The 27,854-nt window shown below is 46.1% G+C and overlaps 1 protein-coding gene, 1 long non-coding RNA gene and 1 pseudogene across 9 annotated transcripts in view; 1 reads left to right on the top strand and 2 right to left on the bottom strand.

The window, feature by feature from the left end:
- LOC146396474 (uncharacterized) lies at nucleotides 1–27,768 on the top strand. The gene is made up of 2 exons (XR_014828449.1): nucleotides 1–139; nucleotides 24,465–27,768. It is a non-coding gene; the product is annotated as an uncharacterized LOC146396474 (long non-coding RNA).
- LOC100153492 (large ribosomal subunit protein P1 pseudogene) lies at nucleotides 16,192–18,003 on the bottom strand (annotated as a pseudogene).
- FBXO16 (F-box protein 16) overlaps nucleotides 24,111–27,854 on the bottom strand; it is a 55,868-nt gene continuing 52,124 nt past the window's right edge. For all 8 annotated transcript variants that reach the window (XM_084997799.1, XM_084997798.1, XM_084997801.1 and 5 more), the window contains one exon: nucleotides 24,111–27,217. In XM_084997799.1, coding sequence (XP_084853925.1) covers nucleotides 27,044–27,217 — 174 coding nt within the window. In that variant the 3' untranslated portion in view covers nucleotides 24,111–27,043. The remainder of the gene's footprint in view (nucleotides 27,218–27,854) is intronic.

Consider the following 27,854-nt stretch of genomic DNA (forward strand, 5'->3'; position numbering starts at 1 on the left):
AAGAGCGGCAGACATCCACCCCATAAGGCAGGGATCCCTACGAGCACTTCTGCACAGCCCTCTCCTCTGAGGAGCCCGCTCTAGGGTTAAGGAATTGCAGGACGGAAAGGATCGAAGCCGAGAAACCCTTCACCAACTAGTGAGTGTGTGTGTGTGTGTGTGTGTGTGTGTGTGTGTGTGTGCGCGCGCGCGCGCAGGGTGCAGGCAGGAGGAGAGGGGTGGCACTGAACAGGCTAGGAAATTTAAAAAATACACACATCCAAAAACAAAAAAAAACAAACAAAAGCTGTCCTGGGTGTCTTTACCGCGACCCTTCCAGGAACGCAGAGGCCTTGGCACCTTCGCTGCAGTCCCGCCTTCCGCCCCTCCTCCGCCCCACTCCCACTCCGGGAGCTACCGGATCCAGCTCCGCATTTTCCCGGCTGCCCTCCCGCCCTTCGGGTTAAAGCTCCCCCGCCTGGAGTAAACAAGCGGCCCGACTGGCAGCCAGTCGGACCGGCCCCCTCTCCTGGTTTCCTGCGCAGGCCTCAGCAACAGGCCCCGCCCTTCGCGACAGGCCCCGCCCCCTTTCCCCTCGCGGCGTCCGCCGGCTGCTGCCAGGTCCGGGCCTGCGGCCCAGTCCCCTACCCACCCCCGGAGCCTCCTCCCTCGGGACCCCACTCCCAGCCCCCCGCCCGCGCGCCCCCAGCCGGTGCCCGAAGAGGGTGCGTGGCGCACACGTGACTTGTGTTGTGGGCGGAGCCTTGCGGGCCCTGGCGGCGGCGGCCGCGGAGGCGGGGAGGGCGGGCCGGGCCTCGCCTCCCTCACTCCCCCGAGTCTGCCGGGCCTGCGGCCCGCCCCTCCGCCGGCGGGGCTGGGGCCCTCGATCTTGGCCGCTTGCCCGTCGACCGCTGCACTAGGCCTCCCAGTGACTCCGCCACTGCTGCTGCTGCTGCTCCTCCTGCTCCTCCTTCTCGCACAGCCCCGCCGCAGGACGCGTTCCCCACTCCTAGCCCACAAGTCCCCACTCAGTCAAGCCTCTGAAGTTTTCTGCCCTGTCCACGGAGTCCTGCCTACTCACAAACCCCCTACTGCGCGAACACACCGCCTTCCTGCCACCACCCACAGAGACGTGCTCCTGCACACACCGACGCTCTTCCCACACCTCTCCATGCATTACCTCTCCGTAACCAGAACTTTAGAGGGACCCGCCAACTCACCTGGCCCAGCTCCCTTCCCTTTCTCTTACTTGGAAGGTAGGGAAAAACCTGAGGTTCAAAAAGGTGAAAAGGTCTCCTAGATCCCCAACCAACATCAGACCTCCTGTTTGCCAGGGCTTTCTCTCTATCCTCATCCTTTCCTGCAATTCAGAGTCTGACTACCCTGAACCGGTAGTTCCGGCCTTGGTTGTCAGTTAATACCCTCCAGATCTCCCCCACCCCAGGGAAAATGTATCTGCCCTCTACCTTCTGTCCCTCTCAAGGTAGCTCCAGGAAAGAGATCAAAACTGGAAGACAAGAAAATCTTTACCGAGAGACAGTTTCATCTAAAGTTTGGGAGTGGACTTGGGGCCAGACGGCCTGAATTCCAGTCCTAGCTCTTCCCCCACTAGGTATCTTGGGCAAGCCATGTGACTTTGCCTGCAGTTGTCATATGATGATACTACCTACCTCATGGAGGTGTTGTGAGGATTAAATGAGTTAATATAGGTAAACTGTTGAAGACAGCTCTTGGTATATAAGAAAACAAAGAAATTATTCTGGGCTGGGTTTCTTTGTGTCCTATCCCTCATTCCTGAAGCCTCCCTGTATGTACTGGGCCATGGTAGATATTTAAAGGTTAGTGAAGAAACCAGGCAGATTAATCTATCAGACTTGCTCAGCTAGCTTTAGAGGACTGACCTTCAGCATCTAGCAGGTAGTGCCTGGAGGGCAGAGGCCCAGGAGCCATGTTGGCGGGCATATCCCCAGGGTGAGAGCAGCACAACTGACTTCTAAGCCCAGGGGAACAGGATGTGTGGTAGAGTGAGGAGGAAGCAGGGAGCTTCCGAGCTCTGCCCTTGTAGGGTGCACATGGTGGGGTGCTGGAACAGGGGGAAAGCCAGGATTCAGAGATGGGGTTCAAACAGCACAGTGGAGGGATACTCTACCAGCTCCTGACCTCTCATTCAAGAAATTCCACGAGTATGTGCAGCTAGTCCTGCCTGGTAGATTTCTTGAGTGCAAGTCCTGTGTTTTGTTCTTATTTCATTGTTTAGCACCTTGCTCTGTGTTTTGTGAATGAGCTATCAGCAAATGTTTGAATGTTTTTAAAATTAAATAATATTTCATAGCACTGAGCAGGACCTTAGGCAGAGGGTCCTAATTTTAAGGAAAGAGATCTCAGAATTTCCCTATCCAACCCCCCCACTTCTGAGTTAATTTGCTCCAGGGCTGTACTGCAAGTTAGAAACAGAAGCCAAGTCTGTGTTTTCAGTCTGATGTTTCCATGATATTGCACTGAACTTAAAATGCAAGTAGACGGGAAAACAAACTCCCTAAAAGCTATAGGACAAAATAAGGCAGTGTGCGGTTAATTCCTGAGTGCAGGGTTTGAATGGAGGAGTGGTAGGAGTTGAGAGGACCAGAATCCCCAAGGCCTTGGATCAGTCAGAAAACACTCCCTGCAGGAAAGCGTTTAAACTATTCCTAGAGGATGGGTAGGATTCAGGACTGTGGAAAGGAGAGACCATTCCTGGCTTTCTCTGAGGCCATAGTGGACATTCAAAGGTTAGTGAAAAAACCTCTCTGGTTAGAAGAGAGCTTTGGGTTGGGTCATAGTGGGGGGAAAAAATGTCAGAAGGTTAAGCTGAGATTTGGAGAAATTTCAAATTTCAGGATAAGGAGTTTTGATGGTGATCTGTGGCTAATTGGGAACCCCTGAAAATAGACACTGAGCCAGGCACTACACCAAGGCACCAGGCAAATATCTGCCAACTTGGTCTGATTTGCATCTTTTGTAGACAGTAGCTTGCCATATATGTGCAATTACTTAATTTACCCACACAAGAAGGGAACTCTACAGCCAGCTTGTCTATATTTATTTTGTCTCCAAATACACATATCTGTGTGGGAGCAGAGGAAAGAGAGGGAGCTGAAGAGAGTCTGTGTGCCTGCTGTAGACCAGGCACTTTCATCTGATATCTCCTGTAACCCTCACAATCTTGTGGGATGTGGGTTTTATTGCTCCGGTAACACCAGAGATGGTAAGTGACTTGCCCAGATCACAGAGCTAGGAGGGTGGTGGAGCCGGAATTCAAACTCAGCTTTGACGCCAAAGCCCTTTCTCATCCCCTATCACAACTTTCCAGTGAGAAGATACAGGACTTGTCTTCCCACTCTCAGGTTCCTTATTAGAGGAGCAAGTGTGGAGATGACCCAGCTAGGCTCACATTTCTAGGAGTGCTCTCATATCCTTGGTTTTCTATTCTTATCTTTCCATTCTTATCTCTTCTTATTTATTTATTGGCCACACCAAGGCAATATGGAAGTGACAATGCTAGATCCTTAACCTGCTGCACCCCAAGGGAACACCTTTCATAAGTATTTATGTCCTAACAAGTTAGTGGTTGTTTGTAAAAATAATGCACATACATTGAAAGAAATTGATAATTTTTAGTCTTAAATAACTACAGTTACTTTCTAATACAATTTGTGCACCTGTGGAGCACCACAAATTTCTCAAACCTTGGAATCAGATTATGCAGAACCTCCCTCATTTCCTTTTTCCCATTAATTTTCTTTTTAATCAAGCAGCCACAAAAAACCCCAACTCCATAAAGATAGGATGTCATCAAAAGGAATGTAATACAATCTTATGTTGAAATTGTGGATTTCCTTTAACAGTGTGCAACTGGTGTTACCTGTCACTGTGTTTCCTTCAACAGTTTAAAATATTCCGGTGTTCCGCAGGCTCGGCAAAAAAAAAAAAAAGAAAAAAAAATCCCAAGGTGCTCTTGTGAATTTTCTGCAGCACCCTGGGGTGACCTGGCACACCATTTGGGAACCATGGGATTAAGGACCCTGTTAGCGGCCATTTCAGGAAGCAGCCAGAGGGCAGCAGAGTTCTCTCCCATAGACTGGGGGAGGGGGAACCAACTGCACCTTTGTTCACTGCCTGCCACAGTTGTTATTACTTAGTTGTGCACAGGAAGTCTTCCTGAAGTTGCTCTTCCTGCTGTCTGTCCTCTCTAGGTTGTGGCTATTTACATGACATTAACAATGCAAGGAATAATGATGGTTCATTGGGAGGGCTGGGCTCCAATTCCAGATCTGCCACTTTCGAGATCCAATACCTTGACCATAACCTCTTCTTTCCAGAGTCTCTTCCAGATTTAAATATTTATGAATCTACCCTCACATTTTCTCCTGAGAAGGCAAAGTTTTTAATGCACTTGATTTTAAGTTGGCCTCATAAGAATTGAAAGAAAAGCAATATTTCTTCTAGGAGTTCCCGTCGCGGCACAGTGGTTAACAAATCTGACTAGGAACCATGAGGTTGTGGTTCAGTGGGTTAAGGATCCGGCGTTGCCATGAGCTGTGGTGTAGGTCGCAGCCGCAGCTCAGATCCTGCATTGCTGTGGCTTTGGCCTAGGCCGGCAGCTACAGCTCCGATTGGACCCCTAGCCGGCGAACCTCCATATGCCGAGGGTTCGGCCCTAAAAAAAAAAAAAAAAAAAAGTAAAAAGAAATATTTATTGTATTGTATACATCCTGCATGCTAGGAAGCTGGGGAATGTTCCATCTTTAAATCAAATAAAAATCCATTTTCACATCAGGCAAATTTATGAGGAGGGCAGAAAGAACAACAAAAAGCTCTGTGCAGGGGGCTTCTGGGGTGATGGCAATGTTTCTTGATCTGAATGCAAGCAACTGGGTGTGCTCAGTTTGGGAAAATTCATCAAGATGTACACTTTTTGAAGTTCCTGTTGTGGCTCAGAGGTAACGAACCCAACTAGTATCCATGAGAACGTGGGTTTGCTCCCTGACCTCCCTCAGGGGGTTAAAGATCTGGCATTGCCCTGAGCTGTGGTGTAGGTCATAGATGTGCCTTGAATCTGGAGTTGCTGTGGCTGTGGTATATAGGCCTGCAGCTGCAGCTCCACTTCAACCCCTAACCTGGGAACTTCCATATGCCATGACTGCAGACCTAAAAAGAGATAAAAAAAAAAAAAAAAAAAATACATGAATATAGCTAACTTCAGAGATAAGGGCAGGACAGGAAGCTACAGGTGAGACAGCAGGAATGAGCTGAGTTTATGGGGCTTTAAATGCAGGCCAGCTTAATAGAGAGAATATGGTAAAACCACATGATGACAAATTTGCAGCCCAGTAGAAGTAAACCTGAAAAGTGGTTGCTGCTTGCTTTATGTTTTGATCCTAGCAGTGCTGTGCTGTGATTGGGCTGACACAGCTCACAGGGTTTAGAATTTAAGTGTGGATTTTTTTTTTTCACATTGACTCTCTCTCCCCAGTGGTGCAAAGAGGGAAAAGAGAAAGCAGCATTTGTTATCAGTTACAGAGTATCAAGGAATCAGACAAACCACTTTGACCTCAGTTTCCTCATCTGTAAAATGATGAGCCACAATACAACCTTCTCAAAGGGTGACTTTGACCTAACACTCAGAGGATGCAAGCTCAATAGAGTGCTATTATTATTTACTCTTATTGCAATGCTGAAGCTCCAAGAAGTCACTTAGAGTCCCTTCAGCCACTTTGATTTGGGGGGTCTAGTACTGTGACTTGCCAAACAGTCCTGAGTGAAGAGGCACTCAGTTCAAGATTTTTTCCCCATCTTGGCATTCTGCATTTACCTTTCTTACAGCACTTGTCCATTTAAATTTTAATTTTCTGTGAGATGAGGCAAGAGTGAGGTCACTTGTATGCATAATGCTGCTTCTTTTCTATTTTATTCTCTAAGGTCAGAGCTATATGGGACTTTTAAAAATTGAAATATATTTGACATATAACATTGTGTAAGTTTAAAATGTAAAGAAGTTCCCTGGTGACTTAGCAGGTTAAGGATCTGGTGTTATCACTGCTGTGGCTCCAGTCACTGATGTGGCCTGGGTTTGATTCCTGGCCTAGGAACTTCTGCATGCCCAAGGTGTGGCCCAAAATAATAATAATCATAAAATGTACAGCATGTTGCTTTGATACATTTATATATTGCAATATGATTGCCACTGTAGAATTAGCTAGTGCTTCTATCTCATCGCAAAATTATCATGTCATTTTTGTGGTGGGAAGAATTAAGATCTAGTCTCTTAACAAGTTTGATGTTTCCAATATTGTCTATAATCATTATACTGAGCAGTAGATCTCTAGGACTTTTTCATCTACTAGTTGCACATCTTTACCCTTACACCACATCTCCCCTACTCCCCAGCCACTGGGAACCATCATTCTACCCTCCATTTTTACAAGTTCAGCTTTTTAAATTTTTATTTTATTTTTTGATTTTCAGGGCCATACCCCCTGCATACAGAAGTTCCCAGGCTAGGGGTTGAATCAGAGCTACAGCTTCGGGCCTACACCACAGCCACAGCAACACCAAGCAAATCTGTGACCTACATCACAGCTCATGGCAATGCCAGATCCTTAACCCACTGAGCGGGGCCAGGGATTGAACCCACGTCCTCATGGATACTAGTGGGGTTCCTCACCACTGAGCCACAGCTTTTTTTAGATTCCACATGTAAGTGCTATCATACAGTATTTGTCTTTCTCTGGCTGATTATCCCACCTCACATAATGCCCTCAAGGTTAATATAACATAGATATTTATCTATCTATCTCTCATACATCTTTGTTCGTCTCTCTACTGGTACTTAGGTGCTTTCCCCAGGGAAACAAGGAATTCTTAATAGTAATAATTATTTAACACCTGAGCTTTGGCTTCTTATTGGCCTGATCCCATGGGATCCACTGCATCTATTAGCAGGTGGAGACCCAGAGCAAACTCACTGAAGGAACCTCACCTGGAGGCAGGAGGGCAGGGTTCTGGAAGAGATATTTCTGGTTGATTCCTCTTCTATGTTTAAGATACACTTTAGTGGAATAGAAAATAATGGGGAGGAAGTCCCCTTAGTGGTGCAGTGTGTTAAGGATCCCACGACTTCACTGCTGTGACCTGAGTCACTGATATGGCTTGAGTTCAGTCCTTGACCCCAGAATTTCTGAATGTCGGGTACAGCTCCCCCAATAAAAAAGAAAGGAAAAAAAAAAGAAAGAAAGAAACTGAAAAACAAGATCTGGCTAAGGTCCCCAATTGTCTGAATGTCTGAGTCCAGAAGGCTCTGAATTTTTTTTTTACATGCTTAATGAAAGGAGGCAGGTAGAGTAGAGGTTCGGTGCCTGGAAGGAAGAATGGGTTACCTATCTAAGACCCGGGGTGGTCCTTCTCTGATCAATATTCACAGGTGTAGTAAGACTGGCCATTCAATGTATCTGGAAATAGAAATTTAGTATCATCCTTGTGGGGAACAATTTAATATTCAGAATCAAGAACTTTTAAAATATTTTTATCCTTTGGATCTTTAAACAATCAAAATGGTTACATTTTGCTCCAGCTATACAATGTTAGAACCATAAAAAAATGATGTGTTCAAAGAAATGAGGGACCTGTGTGTTAAGCTACTAAGCACAAAAAACCAGATGCTAAGTAACTTGCACTGAATTATCAATTATGTAAAGAAAAATATACATGGCCACAGGTGAGGAAACATCACAGTAAGTCACATGTTTGCTTGTGACTAGTGGTTATGGTGTGTCTGGGGTTTTCTTTCTCGCTCTTTTTTTTTTTTTTTTTTTTTGTCTAATCAGTTACACTTTGCTATACTTGCCACAGTTTATACAGTAAACACATATTACTCTGATTATATGGTGGCAGGCGGAGGTTGAAACTGACCTCAAATCTCCTCAGTTTCCTTCCCAACTCTTTGAATCTGGTTAATTTCCCCTTCTTAAAAGTGTTGAAGCCTCCGCAAGGCTTTTCAAGCCCCTAGACCAGCTGGGGAGGCTGGAAGGAAGATTCGAGAAAGGCCAAGGCGAAGCTGGCAGGGCGGTGTCAGGGAGGGCGGGCTTCCGCGCGTTCTTTCCCCACCGCGGGCGCCGCCGGGGCCGTCCTGCCTCGTGCGTCCCCACTCGTACGCGCTCGGAGGTGCTGCGCCCGGGACGCGCCGTGGACGCGCGTTGGGACGGCTGCCAAGGCCCTGGGCCTCCTGCCCGCCTGCGGGCGTCTCCGCTCCGCCTCTCCGCGGGCTCAGCGCCCAAGAGCCGGCTACGGCCGGCGGAAGCGCCCGGGGCCCGGAGGCAGCACAAGGCCCCTCCCCGCCAGCTCAGCCTCCGGGAGCGCGGGCCGGGAGGGCGGTGGCGCGGACGTGCCCGGGCCCACGGAGGCCTCGGTGCACCACCCCAGGAGCGCCGCCGGCGGGTGGGGAGAGCGGAGGGAACGCCAGTAGGGACTGGGAGGCCGGGCGGCCCCGCAGCCCCGACGCTCGGCCTTCCCCGCGGCCCGCGCCGCCCCTTTGTCCCCGAGTTGTGCTCGGCGCGCGGTGGGGAATCGCATCTCCGAGCTGTGTGCGCCCTTCTGCGCCGGGTGGACGGCCTCTCCCCGTGTGCGCCCGAGAGTCTGGTCCTGCGGGTTTTCTACCAGCCCGATCGTTAAGGCCCGCTCAGTCCTAGGCACCAGATAAGGTTTTAAGTCCGCATTTAGTGTGTCCTCAACCTGTTCCCAAACCTCCTTGGCCTCGGCGTCTGTCTTTCTACCTCGACTTTCCTACTGTCCGACGGCTTGTTCAAGGCTGTCTGCTGCCCCCAAGGCTTTGAACCTTTCACCTCTTCTGTACAACCACCCTCGTTCTGCAGCTTCGGTAACATCCTCCCAAGGCCCACTACCCTCTGCCAACACACAAGCACAAGGCTAAGGGAAGTTTTCACCTGTGCTTTGCCCCCGGGGACAAGATACTGCTCTTTCACTGTCACTGACAAATATTCCCAAAGAAAAGAATAGTTTACACTTGCTCTGCCACTCCAGCTACATAATTTGTAGGGTCAAGGGCAAAATGAAAAGGCAGGACCTCCTTCTCAGAAGTTAAGCATTTCAAGAGCATTAAATCAAGCCTGTGACTCTTCTACATGCAGGACCCTGTGTGCCTACACAGGTATGCACCCAGGAAGCCGGCCCTGCCAGTACTCTTTGTATCCACAAGCCTAAGCCCTAACCTCCCCATTCTCACCCCCGCCCAGCCGGGCCCATCAATATTTGTAGAATGTCTACAAGAACAAACGGATACTCTCTTCTTTGGCTGGTTATCAGAAGTAGGGAACTTTCCTTGGTCAGCCATCTCTACTTTCTTTGCAGTACTTGACATGGCCGACTCTTTTGCTTATAAAACCCCCTTTTCCTTTGGCTTCTGTAACGCTGTGCCACTGGATTTCCCTTGCCCTCTGATGCATTCCTTTAAAGAACCTGCAAAGCCAGGTCCTTTGCTGGCTTGGTTTCTCCTTCTATTGTGAATCTGTTCATGCATGGTCCAAAGGTTAGGCCCCCAGTCCCTCTTTTTCTTTCTAATTCCTGTGGAGACATTATCATCCCGTTTCAGTCACCTCTTTTGCATGTAACATTCCCAGCCTTTACCTCTGCCCAGATTTTCCTCCCAGGCCCTAGTCTTGCTTTTCTAACCCATAGGTGTCCTGGCAACTCAAATATTAACAAGACAAAAATTGACTCTATGGAGTTCCCATAGTGGTGCAGCAGAAACAAATCTGACTAGGAACCATGAGGTTGCAGGTTCGATCCCTGGCCTAGCTCAGTGGGTTAAGGATCCGGCGTTGTTGTGAGCTGTGGTGTAGGTTGCAGACATGGCTCAGATCCTTTGTTGCTGTGGCTGTGGTGTAGGCTGGCAGCTATAGCTCCAATTCGACCCCTAGCCTGGGAACTTCCATATTCCGCAGGTGCCCTAAAAACCAAAAAAAAAAAAAAAAAGAATCTATGTCTCTTTGCCTCTTCCTTCCCTCCCTCCTTCCTACATTCTTTTGTGGCAGCTGAGGATAAAGTAAACCAAACCTGGGATCCCAGTACAGCTATTCAGGAGGTACTGCCATGAAAGCCAGGCTTGCCGGCACCCTTTCAAGGTGTCTCTTCACACATTTTACTAATTACATAGGGAGAGAAAAGTCACTTTACTATCCAGAAAACTGGCAGATACCATCTTAAATCATGAAAGTTAACACTACAAGTAATGAGCTAAATCATTTTGTGCACCATCTGATGATGCAGTGCACTTCTGGTCCCTTCTGTGACAGTCCAATCAGAGGTGCGCCACCTGACTCTAAACATGAGGAAATACTGCACAATCCCAAACTGAGGGACAGGCCTACAAAATGGCTTGTAATGTTCAAAAACATCAAGGCCATGAAAGTCAAGGGAAATCGTGGAACTTCCCTAGATGGAAGATTTGAAAGGCGTGATCGTTGGGGTCACTGCATGATCCTGTGTTGGCTCCTTTTGCTATAAAGAACATTATTATTTTTTTATGGCCTCACCCACACATATGGAAGTTCCGGAGTCAGGGGATGAATATGAGCCGCAGCTGTGACCTATGCTGCAGTTGTGGCAATGCTGGATCCTTTAACCCACTGCGCCAGGCTGGGGATTGAACCTGTGCCTCTGCAGGTACCCTGAGCCACTGTAGATTTGAAACTCCTTGTGCCACAGTGGGAACTCCTAAGGGACTTTACTGAGACAAGAGTTGAGGGAGTCCCTGGGCAAAGGGAGTATGGTAGGTATTTTGCACTATCCTTTCAGCACACCTTTTCTCAAAGTTTAAAATTATTTCAAAAGAAAAAAGAAAATGCACCATTACAAGCTTCCCTCCAAATTAGCCTTTCCTAACTTGGCTTCTGTTAGGCATCTGTTAATAGCAGCTACATTCTCCCAAGTGGGCAAGTTCAAAACCTTTGGGGTCACCTTTGATTCCTCTCTTCTCTGCCTTCCCTTTAGGCACCACAATAAAGCCCTGTTGATTATTTTTTACGTATCTCTCACAGAGCCACCTGTAAATTAAACTTCCACCTTGTTTTCTTTTTTTTAGTAACACTTCCTCCTTCACATAATTGTTTGAAGGGGTGCCTGTGAAAAGAATGTGAATGTGGATAACATAAAGCAGTGTAAATATAAGGTCCTATTACTCTATCTCAAGTCTGATTACCGCTGTTTACTGCTGCAATCTCCTAACTGGTCTTCCTGTCTTTGGTTGTTCCCTCCAACAACCCATCCTGTATACAGTTACCAAAGTAATCTGTGTAAAAGCACACACTTATCCCTTCAGGGCCTTGCTTCCCACGGCTCACAGTGGCACTTAATCCATATTCCCTGGGAAGTCTGATGTTCTATAAGCTAAACCAAAGTGGTCTGCCCTGTATCGAATAACCTTGACCTTGTCCCAATTCATAGAGAAAAGAACATTTCATGGGTAGAATTCCTCAACCTGTAAGGTTTTTCCCCCCGATTTGTTTTTCCATAGTAGTGAAGATCCAAACTTTTATCTGCTAGCATCAGCAGATGACAAACTGAATGAACAAGCAGCAGATAAATAATAACATAGATTTGGCAACAGCAGATCGTACTTATTTCAACAGCTTGTTTTTCTCATGGGCACATGTACTGGTAGTTGTGGTCGCTGTGCTGTCAGAGGTATAGTCATTTCCTTAAAAACTGTTTCTCTTTGAGATGATGGAATGAAATCAGATTTTTGTCACGAACAAATTAGAGAAAACACTGTACTCCCGAATCCTTGGCCTCTTCTTCAGGGTTTTTCAAACCTTATCACTACTACTCCCCTTCATGAATCCTTGACTTCAGAAAAAGTTGTCTAATCTCTGTTTACATTTGCTTTTTTTTTTTTTTTCTTTGTATAAACCATTTTATCTCTCTGGAACTCTGTCTTGGCCCACGCCTATCCAGACAAACCCCATCCAGCCTTAAAGGAACAAATCAACTCTCCACTTGGTGAAAACTTCTAAAATCGTGATAATCTCATCTTCTAATTCACTATTGTACTGTGAAAGGTGCCCAGCAAAGAACAGAATAGTATAAAATAGTGTCTTTCAAACATTAAAGGGCATGAGTTACCGTTGTGGCTCAGTGGGTTAAGAACCCAACTAGTATCTATGAGGATGCAGGTTTGATCCCTGCCCTTGCTCAGTAGGTTAAGGATCCGGCATTGCCGTGAGCTGCGGTGTAGGTTGCAGACACAGCTTGGATCCTCCATCGCTGTTGCTGTGGTGTAGGCCAGCAGCTGCAGCTCTAATTTGACCCCTAGCCTGGGAACTTCCATATGCCCTGAAAAGAAAAAAAAAAAAAAAAAAAAATTAAAGGGCATAAGAAACACCTGGGAAACTTTTCTAAATGCAGAGGTTTTTGTTTGTTTTGCTTTGGGGTTTTTTTGGCCTTGCATGAGACATGTGGAAGTTCCTAGGCCTGGGATTGAACCTGTGCCACAGCAACGACCTGAGCCATAACAGTTAATGCCAGATCCTTAACCTGCTGCACCACAAGAGAATTCCTGTTTGTTTTGGTGAGAACATTTTTCTACTCTCTTACCAAATTCTTATTATAAAATATAGTGTTATCAACTATAGTCACCATGTTTTTACATTAGATCCCCAGACCTTTTTCATTTTACAGCTTTTAACTAACCTCTCCTATCCCCCCCACCCCCACCCCCTATCCTCTGGCAACCACTTTTCTACTCTCTGTTTCTTTCTTTTTTTTTTTTTTTTTCTTTTTTATGGCCACATCCACAGCACATGGAAGTTCCTGGGGCAGGGATCGAATCCCAGCTGCAGCTATGGCAACGCCAGATCCTTTTAATACACTGCATCAGGCCGGGATTGAACCTGCACCTCCCCAGCCACCAGAGCTGCTGCAATCTGATTTTTTTTTTATTATTTTATAATGTTTTTTTTTCCATGATAGCTGGTTTACAGTGTTCTGTCAATTTTCTACTGTACAGCAAGGAGACCCAGTCACATACACATATATACATTCTTTTTTCTCACATTATGCTCGATCATAAGTGACTAGATATAGTTCCCAGTGCTATACAGCAGGATCTCATTTCTTATCCATTCCAAAGGCAATAGTTTGCATCTATTAACCCCAAATTCCCAGTCCATCCCACACCTTCCCCTCCCCCTTGGCAACTACAAGTCTGTTCTCCATGTCCATGATTTTCTTTTCTGGAGAAAGTTTCATTTGTGCTGTATATTAGATTCCAGATATAGCAATCTGATTCTTAACCCACTGTACTATAGCAGGAGCTCCTACTCTTTCTTTTTTTTCAGATTTCACATACAAATGATACCATGCAGTATCTGCATTTCTTTGCTTTATTTCACTTAGCATAATGCCCTCAGGGTCTATCCATGTGGTCACAAATGTCAGAATTTTCTTTCTTTCTTTCCTTCTTCTTCTTCTTTTTTTTTTTTTTTTTTTTTGTCTTTTCTAGGGCTGCATCTGTGGCATATGGAGGTTCCCAGGCTAGGGGTCTAATAGGAGCTGTAGCCACTGGCCTACACCACAGCCACAGCAACGGGGGATCTGAGCCAAGTCTGTGACCCACACCACAGCCAACGGCAACACCGAATCCTTAACCCACTTAGCAAGGCCAGGGATTGAACCCGCAACCTCGTGGCTCCTAGTTGGATTTATTAACCACTGCACCATGATGGGAACTCCAAAAATTTCTTCTTTCTTATGACTGAATAATATTCCATGTTTATATACACCACATTTTCTTTTTCTTTTTTAAAGGATAGATTTATTTTTTATTTTTTTGTCTTTTTTTTGCCATTTCTTGGGCCACTCCTGCGGCACATGGAGGTTCCCAGGATAGGGGTCTAATCGGAGCTGTAGAGGCTGGCCTACACCAGAGCCACAGCAAAGCAGGATCCGAGTCACGTCTGCCACCTACACCACAGCTCACGGCAACGCAGGATCCTTAACCCACTGAGCAAGGCCAGGGATCGAACCCGCAACCTCATGGTTCCTAGTCAGATTCATTAACCACTGTGCCACGACGGGAACTCCACACATTTTCTTTATTCTTCTGTTTCTGGACACTTCATTTCCATATCCTGGCTAATTTTGAATAATGCTGCAATGAACACAGGAGTGCAGATCTCTTTAATATTCTGTTTAATTTTTTTTTGGATATATACCCATAAATGGAATTCTGGATCATAAGGTATTTTTATTTTTTGAGGCACTTCTATATTGTTTTCCACAATGGCTGCACCAATTTACATTTCCACCAATAGTGTATAAGGATTCCCTTTTCACCAACACTTGTTATTGCATGTCTTTATGATAGCCATTCTAACAAGTATGAGATGATATCTGATTGTGGTTTTGATTTGCATTTCCTTGATGATTAGTGAGGTCAAATACCTTTTCATGTGTCTGTTAGCCATTTGTATGTCTTCTTTGGGAAAATATTTCTACAGTTCTTCTGCCAATTTTATTTTTTATTTTTAAAAATTTTAAGTGTTTTTTTTTAAACATTTAAACATTTATTTATTTATTTATTTGGTCTTTGTGGGTCACACCTGTAGCATGTGGAGATTACCAAGCTAAGGGTCAAATTGGAGCTGCAGCTGCTGGCCTACACCACAGCTCACGGCAACGCCAGATCCTTAACCCACTGAGCGAGGCCAGGGATCAAACCTGCATCCTCATGGATGCCAGTCAGATTTGTTTCGGCTGAGGCATGATGGGAACTCCTTCTGCCAATTTTAAAATCAGATTTTTTTTTCTTTTTCTTTTCTTTTTAGGGCTGTACCTGAGGCATATGGAAGTTCCTAGACTAGTAGCTAAATCTGCACAGCTGCCAACCTACACCATAGGCACAGCAATGCTGGATCCAAGCTGCAGCTTGTGACAACACCAGATCCTTAACCTAGTGAACAAGGGCAGGGACTGAACCTGCATCCTCATGGAGACTATGTTGGGTTCTTAATCTGCTGAGCCACAATGTGTCAAAACCAAAAAATCATTCCCAAGACCACTGTCTAGGAGCTAACTTCCTATGTTTTCTTCCCAGTTTTAAGGCTTTAGGTCTTACATTCAAGTCATTACTCAGCTTTGACGGAGTTCCTGTCATGGCTCAGCAGAAACAAATCTGACTAGTATCCATGAGGACGCAGGTTCGATACCTGGCCTTGCTCAGTGGGTTAAGGATCTAGCGTTGCTGTTGTGAGCTGTGGTGTAGGTTGAAGATTTGGCTCAGATCTGATGTTGCTGTGGCTGTGGTGTAGGCCAGCGGCTACAGCTGCGATTCAACCTCGGTATGCCAGGGATGTGGCCCTAAAAAGACAAAAAAAAGTCTTTACTCAACTATGAGATAATTTTTGGGTGTGGTGTAACAGTGGTCCAATTTCATTCATTTTTTTTTTAAGCTGCACTTGCAGCATATAGAAGTTCCCAGGCTAGGGGTTGAATCAGAACTGCAGCAGCAGGCCTACACCACAGCCACAGCAACACTGGATCCAAACCTCATTTGCGACCCACGCTGCAGCGTGTGACAACACTGAATCCTTAACCCACCGAGCAAGGGCAGGGATTGAACCTGCATCCTCATGGCCTCTATGTCAGATTCGTAACCTGCTGAGACATAACAGGAACTCTTCCAGATTCATTCTTCTGCATGTGCCTGTCAGTTTTGCCGACACCAGTTACTGAGGAGACTGTCCTCTTCCCATTTATATTCTTGGCTCCTCTGTCATGAATTAGTTGATCACATATGCATGGGTCTGTTTCTGGGCTCTGTATCCTATTCTATTGATCTACGCATCTTTTTTTTTTGGTGGCGGTGGGGGCAGTGGCCATATCTGTGGCATATGGAAGTTCCCAGGCTAAGGGTCCAATCAGAGCTGCAGCTGCCAGCCTATGCTCCTGCCACAGCAATGCCGGATCCAAGCTGCATCTGTGACCTACCCCACAGCTCACAGCAGTGAAGATCCTTAACCCACTGAGCAAGACCAGGTATTTACCAGAATCCTCATGGATACTAGTCAGGTTCTTAACCCACTGAGCCATTATGTGTCTATTTTTATGCCAATATCATATTGTTTTAATAACTATAGCTTCATAATATGGTTTGAAATCAAGAAGCATGATGCCTCCAGCTTTGTTTTTTTTTTTTTTTGTTTTTTTTTTTTTCAGCGAAGAGCTCAGCTTTTTATTGTTGAATGTGTTACAAAAGTTTCGTCAAAAAGACCAAAGCTCATATCATCATCAGACTCCTCAGATTCTTCTTTCTTTGCTTCTACTTTCTTCTTCTCAGCCAGGGCAGCAGTGGTAGCTGGGGCAGGACCTCCTGCTGGTGCAGCACTAGCTGCTGGGGCAGGTCCACCAGCCCCCACATTGCAGATGAGGCTCCCAATGTTGACATTGGCCAGAGCCTTTGCAAACAAGCCTGGCCAGAATGGCTCAACATCTACACCTGCTGCTTTGATGAGGGCATTGATCTTATCCTCCTGGACCGTCACCTCATTGTTGTGCAGGATGAGGGCAGAGTAGATGCAGGCGAACTCCGAGACGGAGGCCGTGGTGCAGATGAATGAGAGGTGGGGGCTGTTGGGTGCGGTGCTAGTCTCTGGATGAAGTGAGGGCCTCACTCCTAGCGGCCTTTGCTTCCTCGGAAGGACCAAGCACCTTATCGGCAGCTAAGGAAAGGCCAGCTTTGTTCCTTCTCAAGATTAGTGTGGGTATTCTGGGCCTTTTGTGGTACCATACAAATTTTAGGATTATTTGTTCTATTTCTTTCTTTCTTTCTTTTTTCATCTTTTGCCTTTTCTAGGGCCACTCCTATGGCATATGGAGGTTCCCAGGCTAGGGGTCTAATGTGAGCTGTAGCCACCAGCCTATGCCAGAGCCACAGCCACTCAGGATCCGAGCTGAGTCCAAGACCTACACCACAGCTCACAGCAACATTGGATCCTTAACTGCTCGAGGCCGGGGATAGAACCCGCAACCTCACAGTTCCCAATTGGATTCGTTAACCACTGAGCCATGATGGGAACTCTGTGTTCTATTTCTAAGAAAAAAATTCCATTGGAATTTTACTAGGGATTGCACTGAATCTGAGAATTGCTTTGGTTAGTATGGACATTTTAACAATATTAATTTTTCCCATTCATGAGCACAGAATATTTTTCCATTTGTTTGTGTCTTTGTCAATTTATTTCATCAGTGTTTTATAGTTTTTAGTATACAGATCATTCAGCTCCTTGGTTAAATTTATTCCTAGGTATTTTGTTCTTTTTAATACAATCATAAATGAGATGTTTTTCTTAATTTCTCTTTTTGATGGTTCACTGTTAGTGTATAGAAACACAACTAATTTTTATATATCAATTTTTTTTTTTTTTTGTCTTTTTGCCTTTTCTGGGGCTGCTCCCACAGCATATGGAGGTTCCCAGGCTAAGGGTCTAATGGAAGCTGTAGCCGCTGGCCTACACCAGAGACACAGCAACCTGGGATCCAAGCCAAGTCTGCAAACTACACCACATCTCACGGCAACACCGGATCCTTAACCCACTGGGCAAGGCCAGGGATTGAACCCGCAACCTCATGGTTCCTAGTCGGATTTGTTAACCACTGAGCCATGACAGGAACTCCCTTTATATATCAACTTTATATCTTGCAGTTTTACTGAATTCACTGATTAGCAGTTTTTTTGTGGAATCTTTAGGGTTTTAATATATAAATATCATGTCATCTGCAAATAGAGACAGTTTTACTTCTTCCTTTCCGATTTGGATGCCTTTATTTCTTTTTCTTACCTAATTGCTTTGGCCAGGATTTCTAGTATTGTGTCAAAAAAAAAACCCAAAAAACTGGCAGGAGTGAGCATCTTTATCTTGTTTCTGATCTTAGAGGAAAAGCTTTTAGTTTTTCACTGTTCAGTACATCAGCCATGGTTCTGTCATATATGGCCTTTATTATGTTGAGGTATGCCCCTCCAGAACCAGTTTGTGAGAGTTTTTATTATGAATGGATGTTACATTTTGTTAAATGCTTTTTCTGCATCTATCGAAACGATCATATGAAATGACTTTTATCCTTCATTTTGTTTGTGGTGTATCACATTGACTGATCTGTGGATATTGAAAAAGTCCTATCACTATATTTATTTATTAAGTTTTTTAGGACCGCACCTGTGACATATGGAAGTTCCCAGGCTAGGGGTCAAATTGGAGCTGCAGCTGCTGGCCTGTGTCACAGCCACAGCCATGCCAAATCCAAGCCTTGTCTGTGACCTATACCACAGCTCATGTAAACGCTGGAACCTTAACCTACTGAGTGCAGCCAGGGATTGAACCCACATCCTCCTGGATACTAGTCAGGTTCTTAACCCACTGAGCCTCAACAGGAATTCCCAATTCTTCCATCATTAAATGTATGCTTTAGTAGAATTAAGTATATTCACATTATTATGCAGCAATCTCCAGGACTTTTTCATCTTCCCAAACTGAAATTCTGTACCTATTAAATACTTGGTTACCCTTGGCAACCCCCATTCTACCTTCTGTATCTATGAATCTGGCTACTCTAGGAACCTCTGATTCTGGCTAATTGGAACCACATAGTATTTGTCCTCTTCCCATCTGTTTTTTGTTTTTTGTTTTTTGTCTTTTCTAGGGCCACTCTCACGGCATATGGAGGCTAGGGGTCAAATCGGAGCTGTAACCACTGGCCTAAACCAGAACCACAGCAACGCGGGATCTGAGCCGCATCTGCAACCTACACCACAGCTCACTGCAGCTCAGGATCCTTAACCCACTGAGCAAGGCCAGGGATCGAACCTGCAACCTCATGGTTCCTAGTTGGATTCGTTAACCACTGCACCACGATGGGAACTCCGCCATTTATTTTTCATAGCATGTGTCAGAAGGGCCCTATTTTTTTTTTTTTTTTTTTTTTTTTTGTCTTTTCTAGGGCTGCTCCCGAGGCATATGGAGATTCCCAGGCTAGGGGTCTAATTGGAGCTGTAGCCACCGGCCTACGCCAGAGCCACAGCAACTCGGGATCTGAGCCGCATCTGCAATCTACACCACAGCTCACGGCAACGCCAGATCGTCAACCCACTGAGCAAGGCCAGGGATTGAACCCACAACCTCATGGTTCCTAGTCGGATTCGCTAACCACTGCACCACGACGGGAACTCCAGAAGGGCCCTTTTTAAGGCTTGGTAATATTTTATTGTATGGAGAGACTACATTTTATTTATCCATTCATCTGTCAGTGGACATTTGGGTTGCTTCCACATTTTGGCTATTGCAAATAATGCTGCTCTGAACATGGGAGTACAAATTTGAGTCCCACTTTCAATTCCTTTGGGTATATACCCAGAAGTGGAATTGCTGGGTCTTATGATAATTCTATGTTTAACTTTTTGAAGAGCCACCATGCCATTTTACATAGCAGCTGCCATTTTACATTCATGACAGCACAAAGGTTCCAATTTCTCCACATCCTTGCCAACATTTGAATTTCTGATAACAGACATCCTAATGGGTATAAAGTGGTTGGTTCACTTCTAAAATAGTTGTTTCTGGAGTTCCTGTTTGGCGCTGCAGAAACCAATCCGACTAGGAACCATGAGGTTGTGGGTTCGATCCCTGGCCTTGCTCAGTGGGTTAAGGATCCGGCATTGCTGTGAGCTGTGGTTTAGGTTGAAGATGAGGCTTGGATCCTGCGTTGCTGTGGCTGTGGCGTAGGCCGGCAGCTGTAGCTCGGATTGGACCTCCAGCCTTGGAACCTTCATATGCTGTGAGTGTGATCCTAAAAAAAAAAAAAAAAAAAAAAAGTTTTTCTGGCTTAGACTGTAAGTTTTTCAAAAACTGACTGTGAATATTTGTTTGATTCACATGGAATCAAAGACTTGAGAGGATATTGCCCTAAGAGTGCCTGTATAAATATTCAAAATTCCCCAAAGCCTCTCCCCAGTAGTAGTAAAAGGTACATTTTAACCAATGTCAGTCGTGTGGTGTCTGAGTTTTCAAGAGATACGCATTAATGGGCAGAAAAGATGCAGCTCCCTGAACTCAGCTAGGAGGGGAAGGAGCGCCCTCTTGTGTCCTTTCTCTGCCAGTGTCAGCGAATAAAGAAACCAGCTGAAAGGAACTTTTCAGATCTTCTGATGACACTCCAATGACAACAAACTTCATATGCCTACCATATAAAAGAAATTATGAAAACATGGAGTGAGTGAAATTATGATCATTGCAAGAATGCCCAATCAAAATACATGCAGAAATAAAAATAGAAGACTCCAAGCACAATGGAGATATTACTATGTGAATACAGAAAGGTTAAGACTTTGCAGGAGATAAGTCAAGATTCACATAAAATGTAAACCTTACTGGTTATGAAGGAGCTTGCATTGATACTTGGGTTTCTTCTAAGGCTCCAGTTCCAGGGTTCCCTGACCTGGGAGGGCAGCCTCTTGTAGGGGGCCACGTAGGCCTTGTTGTCAGGGTTCCAGAGCCCCTTTTAAGGTTGAGACAAGCACCCATCCCTGGACTCATCCTGTGCTCCTTTCTTCCCTGCAGTGTCCTGCTCATGGCTACCTATTTCTGGAGTTTCATCTCCTGACACCCTCTCTCTCCCTAAGCAGACTGTTGATAGGTACACTGTCTCCATCGCTTCCCTTAGCCTTGATGCTCACAAAGATAATTATATAGGAAATTCAGCTTTAGGGCTTTTGCACATATCATCACTTTTGACTGGGGACCAGTTACAGAAGACTACGAAGCTTTCTTGCAATCCTTGTTTCTGCAAGCAGCCTTCTGCTGGCCCCTTAGAGCCCAGAGGAAGGTAGAGGCTTTCTCTTGGTTCACATCCTTCTCTAATGCTGAATGAAGACAGAACAAAGGCCTGGCAGTCCATGTGACAACATATCCAATCGGGGAGAAACTAGTGCTGATTAGGGAAGCAGCATGGTGGAAAGAGCAGTTCTTCCAAGTCAGACACAACTGGGTTTATTTATTTAATTTTAATTTTTTTTTCTCATTTTAGGGCTGCACCAGCAGCGTATGGAGGTCCCTAGGCTAGGGGTGGAATTGGAGCTGCAACTGCTGGCCTAAGCCATAGCCACAGCAAAGCAGGATCCAAGCCTCATCTGTGACCTACGCTGCAGCTCAGAGCAACGCCGGATCCTTAACCCACTGAGCAAGGCCAGGGATTGAGCCTGCATCCTCACAGATACTAGTTGGGTTTGTTACCACTGAGCCACAAGGGGAACTCCACAGCTGGGTTTAAAGCTCAGCTCTGCTGCTCTGTGGCTGTGGCCCCTGGGGCATGTTACTTTATCTCCATTCTGCAGCCATGAAATGGGAATAACAGTCCCAACCTACCTACCTCATAAGATTCTCATGAAGATGAAACAAGATGGAGTATATAAACCAATAAGAAGCATCTAGCGTGATGCCCCTTCTGTCCCCCTCCCACCCCAAACCTCCTCCTTATCCTGATGTTCCTATAAGTCTCACGGCTGGGTGGGCCTGAGATTTCTGGGGTGGTTGCGCAATAACTGTTGTTGTTGTTGTGTTTTTGTTTGTTTGTTTGTTTATGGCCACACATGCAGCATACGGAAGTTTCTGGGCCAGAGATTGAATCTGAGCTGCAGCTGTGACCTATGCTGCAGCTGTGGCAATGCTGGATACCTTAATCCACTGTGCTGGCCTAGGGGTCAAACCTGTACCTCTGCAGTGACCAAGCCACTACAGTTGGACTCTTTTTGTCTTTTTTTTGTCTTTTTAAGACTGCACCCAAGGCATATTGAGGTTCTCAGGCTAGGGATCAAATCGGAGCTGCAGCCACTGGCCTACACCATGGCTCACAGCAACACCAGATCCTTAACCCACTGAGTGAGGCCAGGGATCGAACCTGCATCCTTATGGATGCTAGTCAGATTTGTTTCCTCTGAGCTATGACAGGAACTCCTACAGCTGGATTCTTAACCCACTGTGCCACAGCAGGAACCCTACGATAGCTGATTTTTTTTTTTTTTCAGGGCCACACCCTCGGCACATGGAAGTTTCCAGGCTAGGGGTCTAATTGGAGCTATAGCCGCCAGCCTATGCCAGAGCCACAGCAACGCCAAATCTGAGCCACGTCTGTGATCTACACCACAGCTTATGGCAACACCAGATCCTTAACCCACTGAGCGAGGCTAGGGATTGAACCCAAAACCTCATGGTTCCTAGTCAGATTCGTTTCCTCTGTGCCACGACGAGAACGTCCTCTTTTTTCTTTTTACAGCCACACCTGCAGCACATGGAAGTTCCAGGGCAGGGGTCAAGTTGGAGTTGCACCTGAGGCCCATGACACAGCCAGGGCACCACTGGATTCAAGCAACATCTGTGACCTATGCTGCAGCTTGCAAAAAATCCAGGTCCTTAACCCATTGAGTGAAGCCAGGGATCGAACCCACATTCTCACAGAGACACCACTGAGTCCTAAACCTGCTAAGCTATAACAGGAACACCCCACAATAATTGATTTTATTTCTTTAATTTTTTTTTTGGTTGAAGCATGCCCTAGGATCTCAGTTTCACGACCAGTGATCGAACCCAGACCCCAGCGGCCAAATCCTAAGCACTAGACCACCAGGGAACTCCCTAGTAACTGACATTTTAGGTCAACAAGAGTTATGTGGGAAGCAGAAGAAGGGTTTCTTTGTTAGTACTCTTGTGGAGGATGCCCTGGGAATGGTATTTCCAAACCACCTTAATTACTTCCCGAGACTTTTTTCCAGTGGCCCAAGCCAGAAGTCTGGGAGTCATCTTTGATTTCTCCTTTGCTCTCACCTCCCACATCTGTATTTTTGTGTGTTACTTTTCCTTAAGATATTCTGGATGCTCTGGTTCTCTTATCTCCTCCATTATTTTACTTTAAGTCTCCATCATCTGTTCCCTGGAAAACCACAGTGGCTTCCTGACTGGCCTTTGGTACTGTCCCACTTCATTATCCAGCAGATAGAGCTCTTTCTAAATGCAAGTGTCAGCAAGTCGCTCCCTACTTAAGATCTCTTACTGATTGCTCAACTGCCTCCAAGAGAAAGTTTTCACTCCTGAGTGTGGCTTGGTTCCTGTTTGGGCTCCTGCCTACTTTTCCAGCTCTTCTCCCACCATCCCTGCCGCAAGCTCCTCTGAGGGCCAGCTCTGCTGGGCTATTTATGGTTCCAGATAAAGACCAGTGACCAAGGCATTTCCTGGACATGGGACTTTTAGTACTAAAACCAGGACAGCCCTGGGCAAACCAGGATCCTGTGGTCACCCTAGTTTCACCTCAGGCCTCTGCGGATCTTCTTCCTCAATCCTGAGTGCTTCCCCTTGTCAGTCCCACACCCTGTTTACCACTCAATACCCTTCCTCCTCAGTTTCTGCTTGGATGGCACTTCCACAGCACATGTGGAAGGGTGTGTTTGTCCCTTCCAGGAGCTGTCACAGCAAGCTGTCCCTGAAGCCATCACTGTATTGTAATGGCCACTCTGGCTCCCTCCCAGTTTTTCCTTTTTTTTTTTTTTTTTTTTTTTGCTTTTTAGGGCCTCATGTGAGACATATGCAAGTGCCCAGGCTAGGGGTCGAATAGGAGAGGCAGCCGCCAGCCTATGCCACAGGCATAGCCACAGCAACGCCAGATCTGTGCTGTTTCTGTGACCTACACCACAGCTCAGGCAATGCCAGATTCTTAACCCACTGAGCGAGGCCAGGAATCAAACCCATGTCCTCATGGATTCTAGTCGGGTTCTTAACCAGCTGAGCCACAACGGCAACTCCTCACTCCCACCTTTAAACTCATTAAAGGCAGGAACAGTTTCTTCTCCTACCTATATTCCCAGAGTCCAGAAGAGAGATTGGCATATAGTAGGTGTTCAGTGAAGTTTTCTTGAATTATATTTATATCAATATAAATTTATCAAGTGTCATCTAATTCACATCAATTTGGGGGATGTTAGGGACTGAACGTTTCTGTCCCCCCCCCCAATTCATATGCTAAACTCTTTTTTAAAAAATGTATTTTGTTTTTTTACTTATATGTTAAAATGTAGTTTTTCTAAAATTTAAATCTTTGGCCATGCCTGTAGCCATGTGGAAGTTCCCCAGGCCAGGGATTAAACCCGAGCCACAGCATTGACCTGAGCCACAGTGGTTACAGTGTAAAGTCCTTAACCACTAGGCCACCAGGGAACTCTTCATGTGTTAAAGTCTTAGCCCCCAGAGTGTCTGTATTTGGAGATGGGGCCTTTAAGGAAGAAATTAAGGTTAAATGGCTTGATAAGGGTGGGGCCCTGATCTGATAGGATTAGTGTCCTTATAAGAAGGGATACCAGAGAGAAATCTTTCTCCCCTTCTTATTCTCCCTCTGCGTAGGCACCAAGGAGAGATCACATGAGCACCCAGTGAAAAGGCAACCAAAGGAGACCTCTCACAGGACACCAGCCCTGCTGACATCAGGATCTCAGACTTCCAGCCTACAGAGCTGTGAGAAAATAAATTTCTGCTGTTTAAGTCAGCCCATCTATGGTATTTTGTTATGGCAGCCTGAGCAGATTAATACAGGGGATATACCTAGTTCACAAGACTACACTATCACCAAAGACGGGCAAGGGTCACACAGGAACCATCCTAAGGCAGAGACTCTATTCCAGAATGGATGTAGAAATATTCCCCATCCCACATGTTCTTCAGAACCTTGTGACTCTCCTCAGCCTACAGCCCCTCTGCTTGAAGTTGGACAAGCTTTGTGATCACCAGGCAATGGGGGAGTGACATATGAGACTTCCAAGACTAGGACAAAAATGTGATTCTGTTTCCACCTGGCTCTCTCTGGGAACACTTGTCCTTAGAACTCAGCCCCCAGGCAGTGAGAATGTTCCAGCACATGTGAAGAGGAACAGACACCCCCAGCCTTTAGCCCTGGGGAGGCGCTCAGTGGATACCCAGGACCAACTCTCCAGCCATGCCCCAACTTGGAAGATCTTCCAGCCCTTTGTTGGGGGAAGATGCTGTGTGGATCAGAGATAAGCTCTCCCCCAGAGCCCTCCCTAACTGCAGATTTTTGAGGAGAATTACAGACTGCTGTAAGCTAATAAGTTGGGGGTTGGTTTGTTTTACAGGAATAGATAACTCAAGACAGCTTAGGACAAGATAAGCCACTCATACTGGATGGGCTCTTCTTTCTCTTGATTATGTCCTTGTTGCAGGTGACCCTGGTTTATTCCAGAAGGGGCTGGAGACTTAACTCCAGACTAGCCCATTGCAACATATACCTCTGGGAGTTCCCTGGTGGCTCAATGGGTTAAGGATCCAGTGTTGTTCCTGCTGTGGCTAAGGTTGGACCCCTGGCCCAAGAAGTTCTGCATGCCACAGGCGCAGCCAAAAAAAAAAGAACATAAGTGTTCGACATGACATAATGGAGAAACACATTTGTTTTTCTATCATTCTGCCCTACTTATGCAAATAAGTATCCTAGAATGGTAACTTCTGGGACCTGGAAATGGTTACATGAGTAGGTGGTTTAGTTTGAATGTATGATTAATACTTTTGCAGCTAAGAAGCATTTTCTGTTTTCCAATACCTCTTTAAAGCCCACTTATGTTGTTTTAATAGCCATCATAATCCTTCCTTTGGAATTGCCTGTTTCCTCCACTGTGCAGGTGATCCTTCACTGTCCCATTCAAATCCTATCCTCCCCGCCCACTCCTGGCTACACCTGTCAGCCTGCTCCTGGCCTTAAAGGCTGACATCTACCCTCTGCATCCCCCAGAGCTGCACCTCCCAGGCTTCTCTGACTTCCAGGTGGGTTGACCAAAGGGAAGGATTGTTGGAATGTGGAGCGAGGGGAGGGAGAGGGGTGGGTCTTCTCCCTCCCTCCCCACCAGGCTCTGGTCTCCACACCCCTGCAGCCCTGTCCCGTGGGCTACAGCTCTCACTGCATGACAGCATGACGCAGGGAGAAGGAGGTCAGCTACCAGCCAAGGAGAGAGGCCTCAGGAGAAACCAACCAGCCCATACCTTGATTTTGGGCATCCCAGCCTCCAGAACAGTGAGAAAATAAATGCCTGCTGTTCATAAGTCACCCATCAATGGTATTTTTGTTACAGCAGCCTGAACATACTAAGGCACTGGTACTGCGTTATGGCAGCACTGTTGAGTTTCAAAGGCCCCTTCAAGAGATTGAACTCAAAGCCTCTGGCCTAAACAATAATTACTATCACCCGACCAGTCTCACTGTAATGCTTCTTCCCCACTTTGAGCAACTTGGCCTATTCCTTCCTGCCCCCAACAAGGAAAGGTATGTGCACTCTTAACCCTGCCTCTGTGGGGCCTTATGCACACCCCAGCCAACCAGCAACTGTATCATAACAGCTCTCTTTCCCCAATCAATGAGCAGGTCAGCGGGTCTATTACAGGACATCTCTCCCTGGGTTACAAAAAGACACGACCACGCACTCATTGTTGGCTCTCCCTGATTGTCAGGAAGTTGTCCTCCTGTGCTTGCAGGGTCTCTCATCTCAATAAACTACTTTCTCTCTACCTTGCCATGTTCCATAAACTCTTTTCACCCTGATACAAGTCTGGAAATTCTTTTCCGACACACACGCAGGGACCACGACAAGCCCTAGCAAACTAAGACACCAGGGACAACAGCCCCACCATTAAACTACTCGAGTAGCCTTGGGGGGGTGCTGACTGTGTCCTCCGGGACCCTGCTTCACACACCCAGTGTCAGCAACAGTGCTTTCGTATGTCCCTTTATCAACCCCATGGTATCTGTCATCACATTTCTATCTCAGTTTGTAAATGCGTTGACATTTGTGCCATGAACACCTTTTACTGAAATTCTGTAGGATGCGCTTTCATAATAAGGTACCTAAATTGTTTCTGACAGAGGAGCCAAGGAACATCCAACTCTTCAGGTAGACCATCTTGTCCTTCACATTCTGAAATCAGCTTTGGCTGGAAGGCCTGGGGTAATGATTGAAGCCAGAGTGTCTCTGGATATGCTGCATGAGCATTTTTGTTGCTGCTTCGGTGGCTGGAAGCCCCCCTACCTGATGAGGAGGCCAGGCAAGATGAGCTGGAATGTGTATCGAGGAGCTGGGTCCTGCTCTTAGGGATATCTAGGGAGGAAAAGGCATCACTAGAGTGAGAGTCATTAAAACAGCAGAAGCAATGAAATTTATTTAAGTGACCTAAGACAATTTTATATCACAGTGATGAGATTTATTGAGACATCCCAATTTCACACCCTTCCCCTCATGCAATGTTCACCTTGAGCTACTCACAATAAGTTCCCTAGTCTCCAAAGTGCTTTCACAACCATATTTCATTTGAACCTCAAGAATTTGTGTGTGTGTGTTTGTGTGTGTGTCTTTTTAGGGCCGTACCTGCAGCATACGGCAGCATATGGAAGTTTCCAGGCTAGGGATCAGATCAGAGCCTTAGCCACCGGCCTACACCACAGCCACAGCAACACCAGATCTGAGCCACGTCTCTGACCTACTCCACAGCTTGCTGTAACACAGGATCCTTACCCTACTGAGCAGGGCCAGGGATCATACTCGCATCCTCATGGGTACTAGTTGGGTTTTTAACCGGCTGAGCCACAATGGGAACACCTCAAGAAAATTCCACGAGGTAGGCACATCTCTGTTTTACAAATAAATGGAACTGAAGAACAGGGAGTTTAAGTGCCAGTTTAAGAGCACAGAGCTAAAAGGTGTGAGAGCTGGGTCTGGAGACTTGTGATTTTTAGAC

This window comes from Sus scrofa, chromosome 14, assembly GCF_054392235.1.
Source record: "Sus scrofa isolate SSC_HxYL_T2T_F1_AM1 chromosome 14, Sscrofa_HxYL_maternal_Yorkshire_Landrace_v2.0, whole genome shotgun sequence".
NCBI classification, from domain to species: Eukaryota; Metazoa; Chordata; class Mammalia; order Artiodactyla; family Suidae; genus Sus; species Sus scrofa.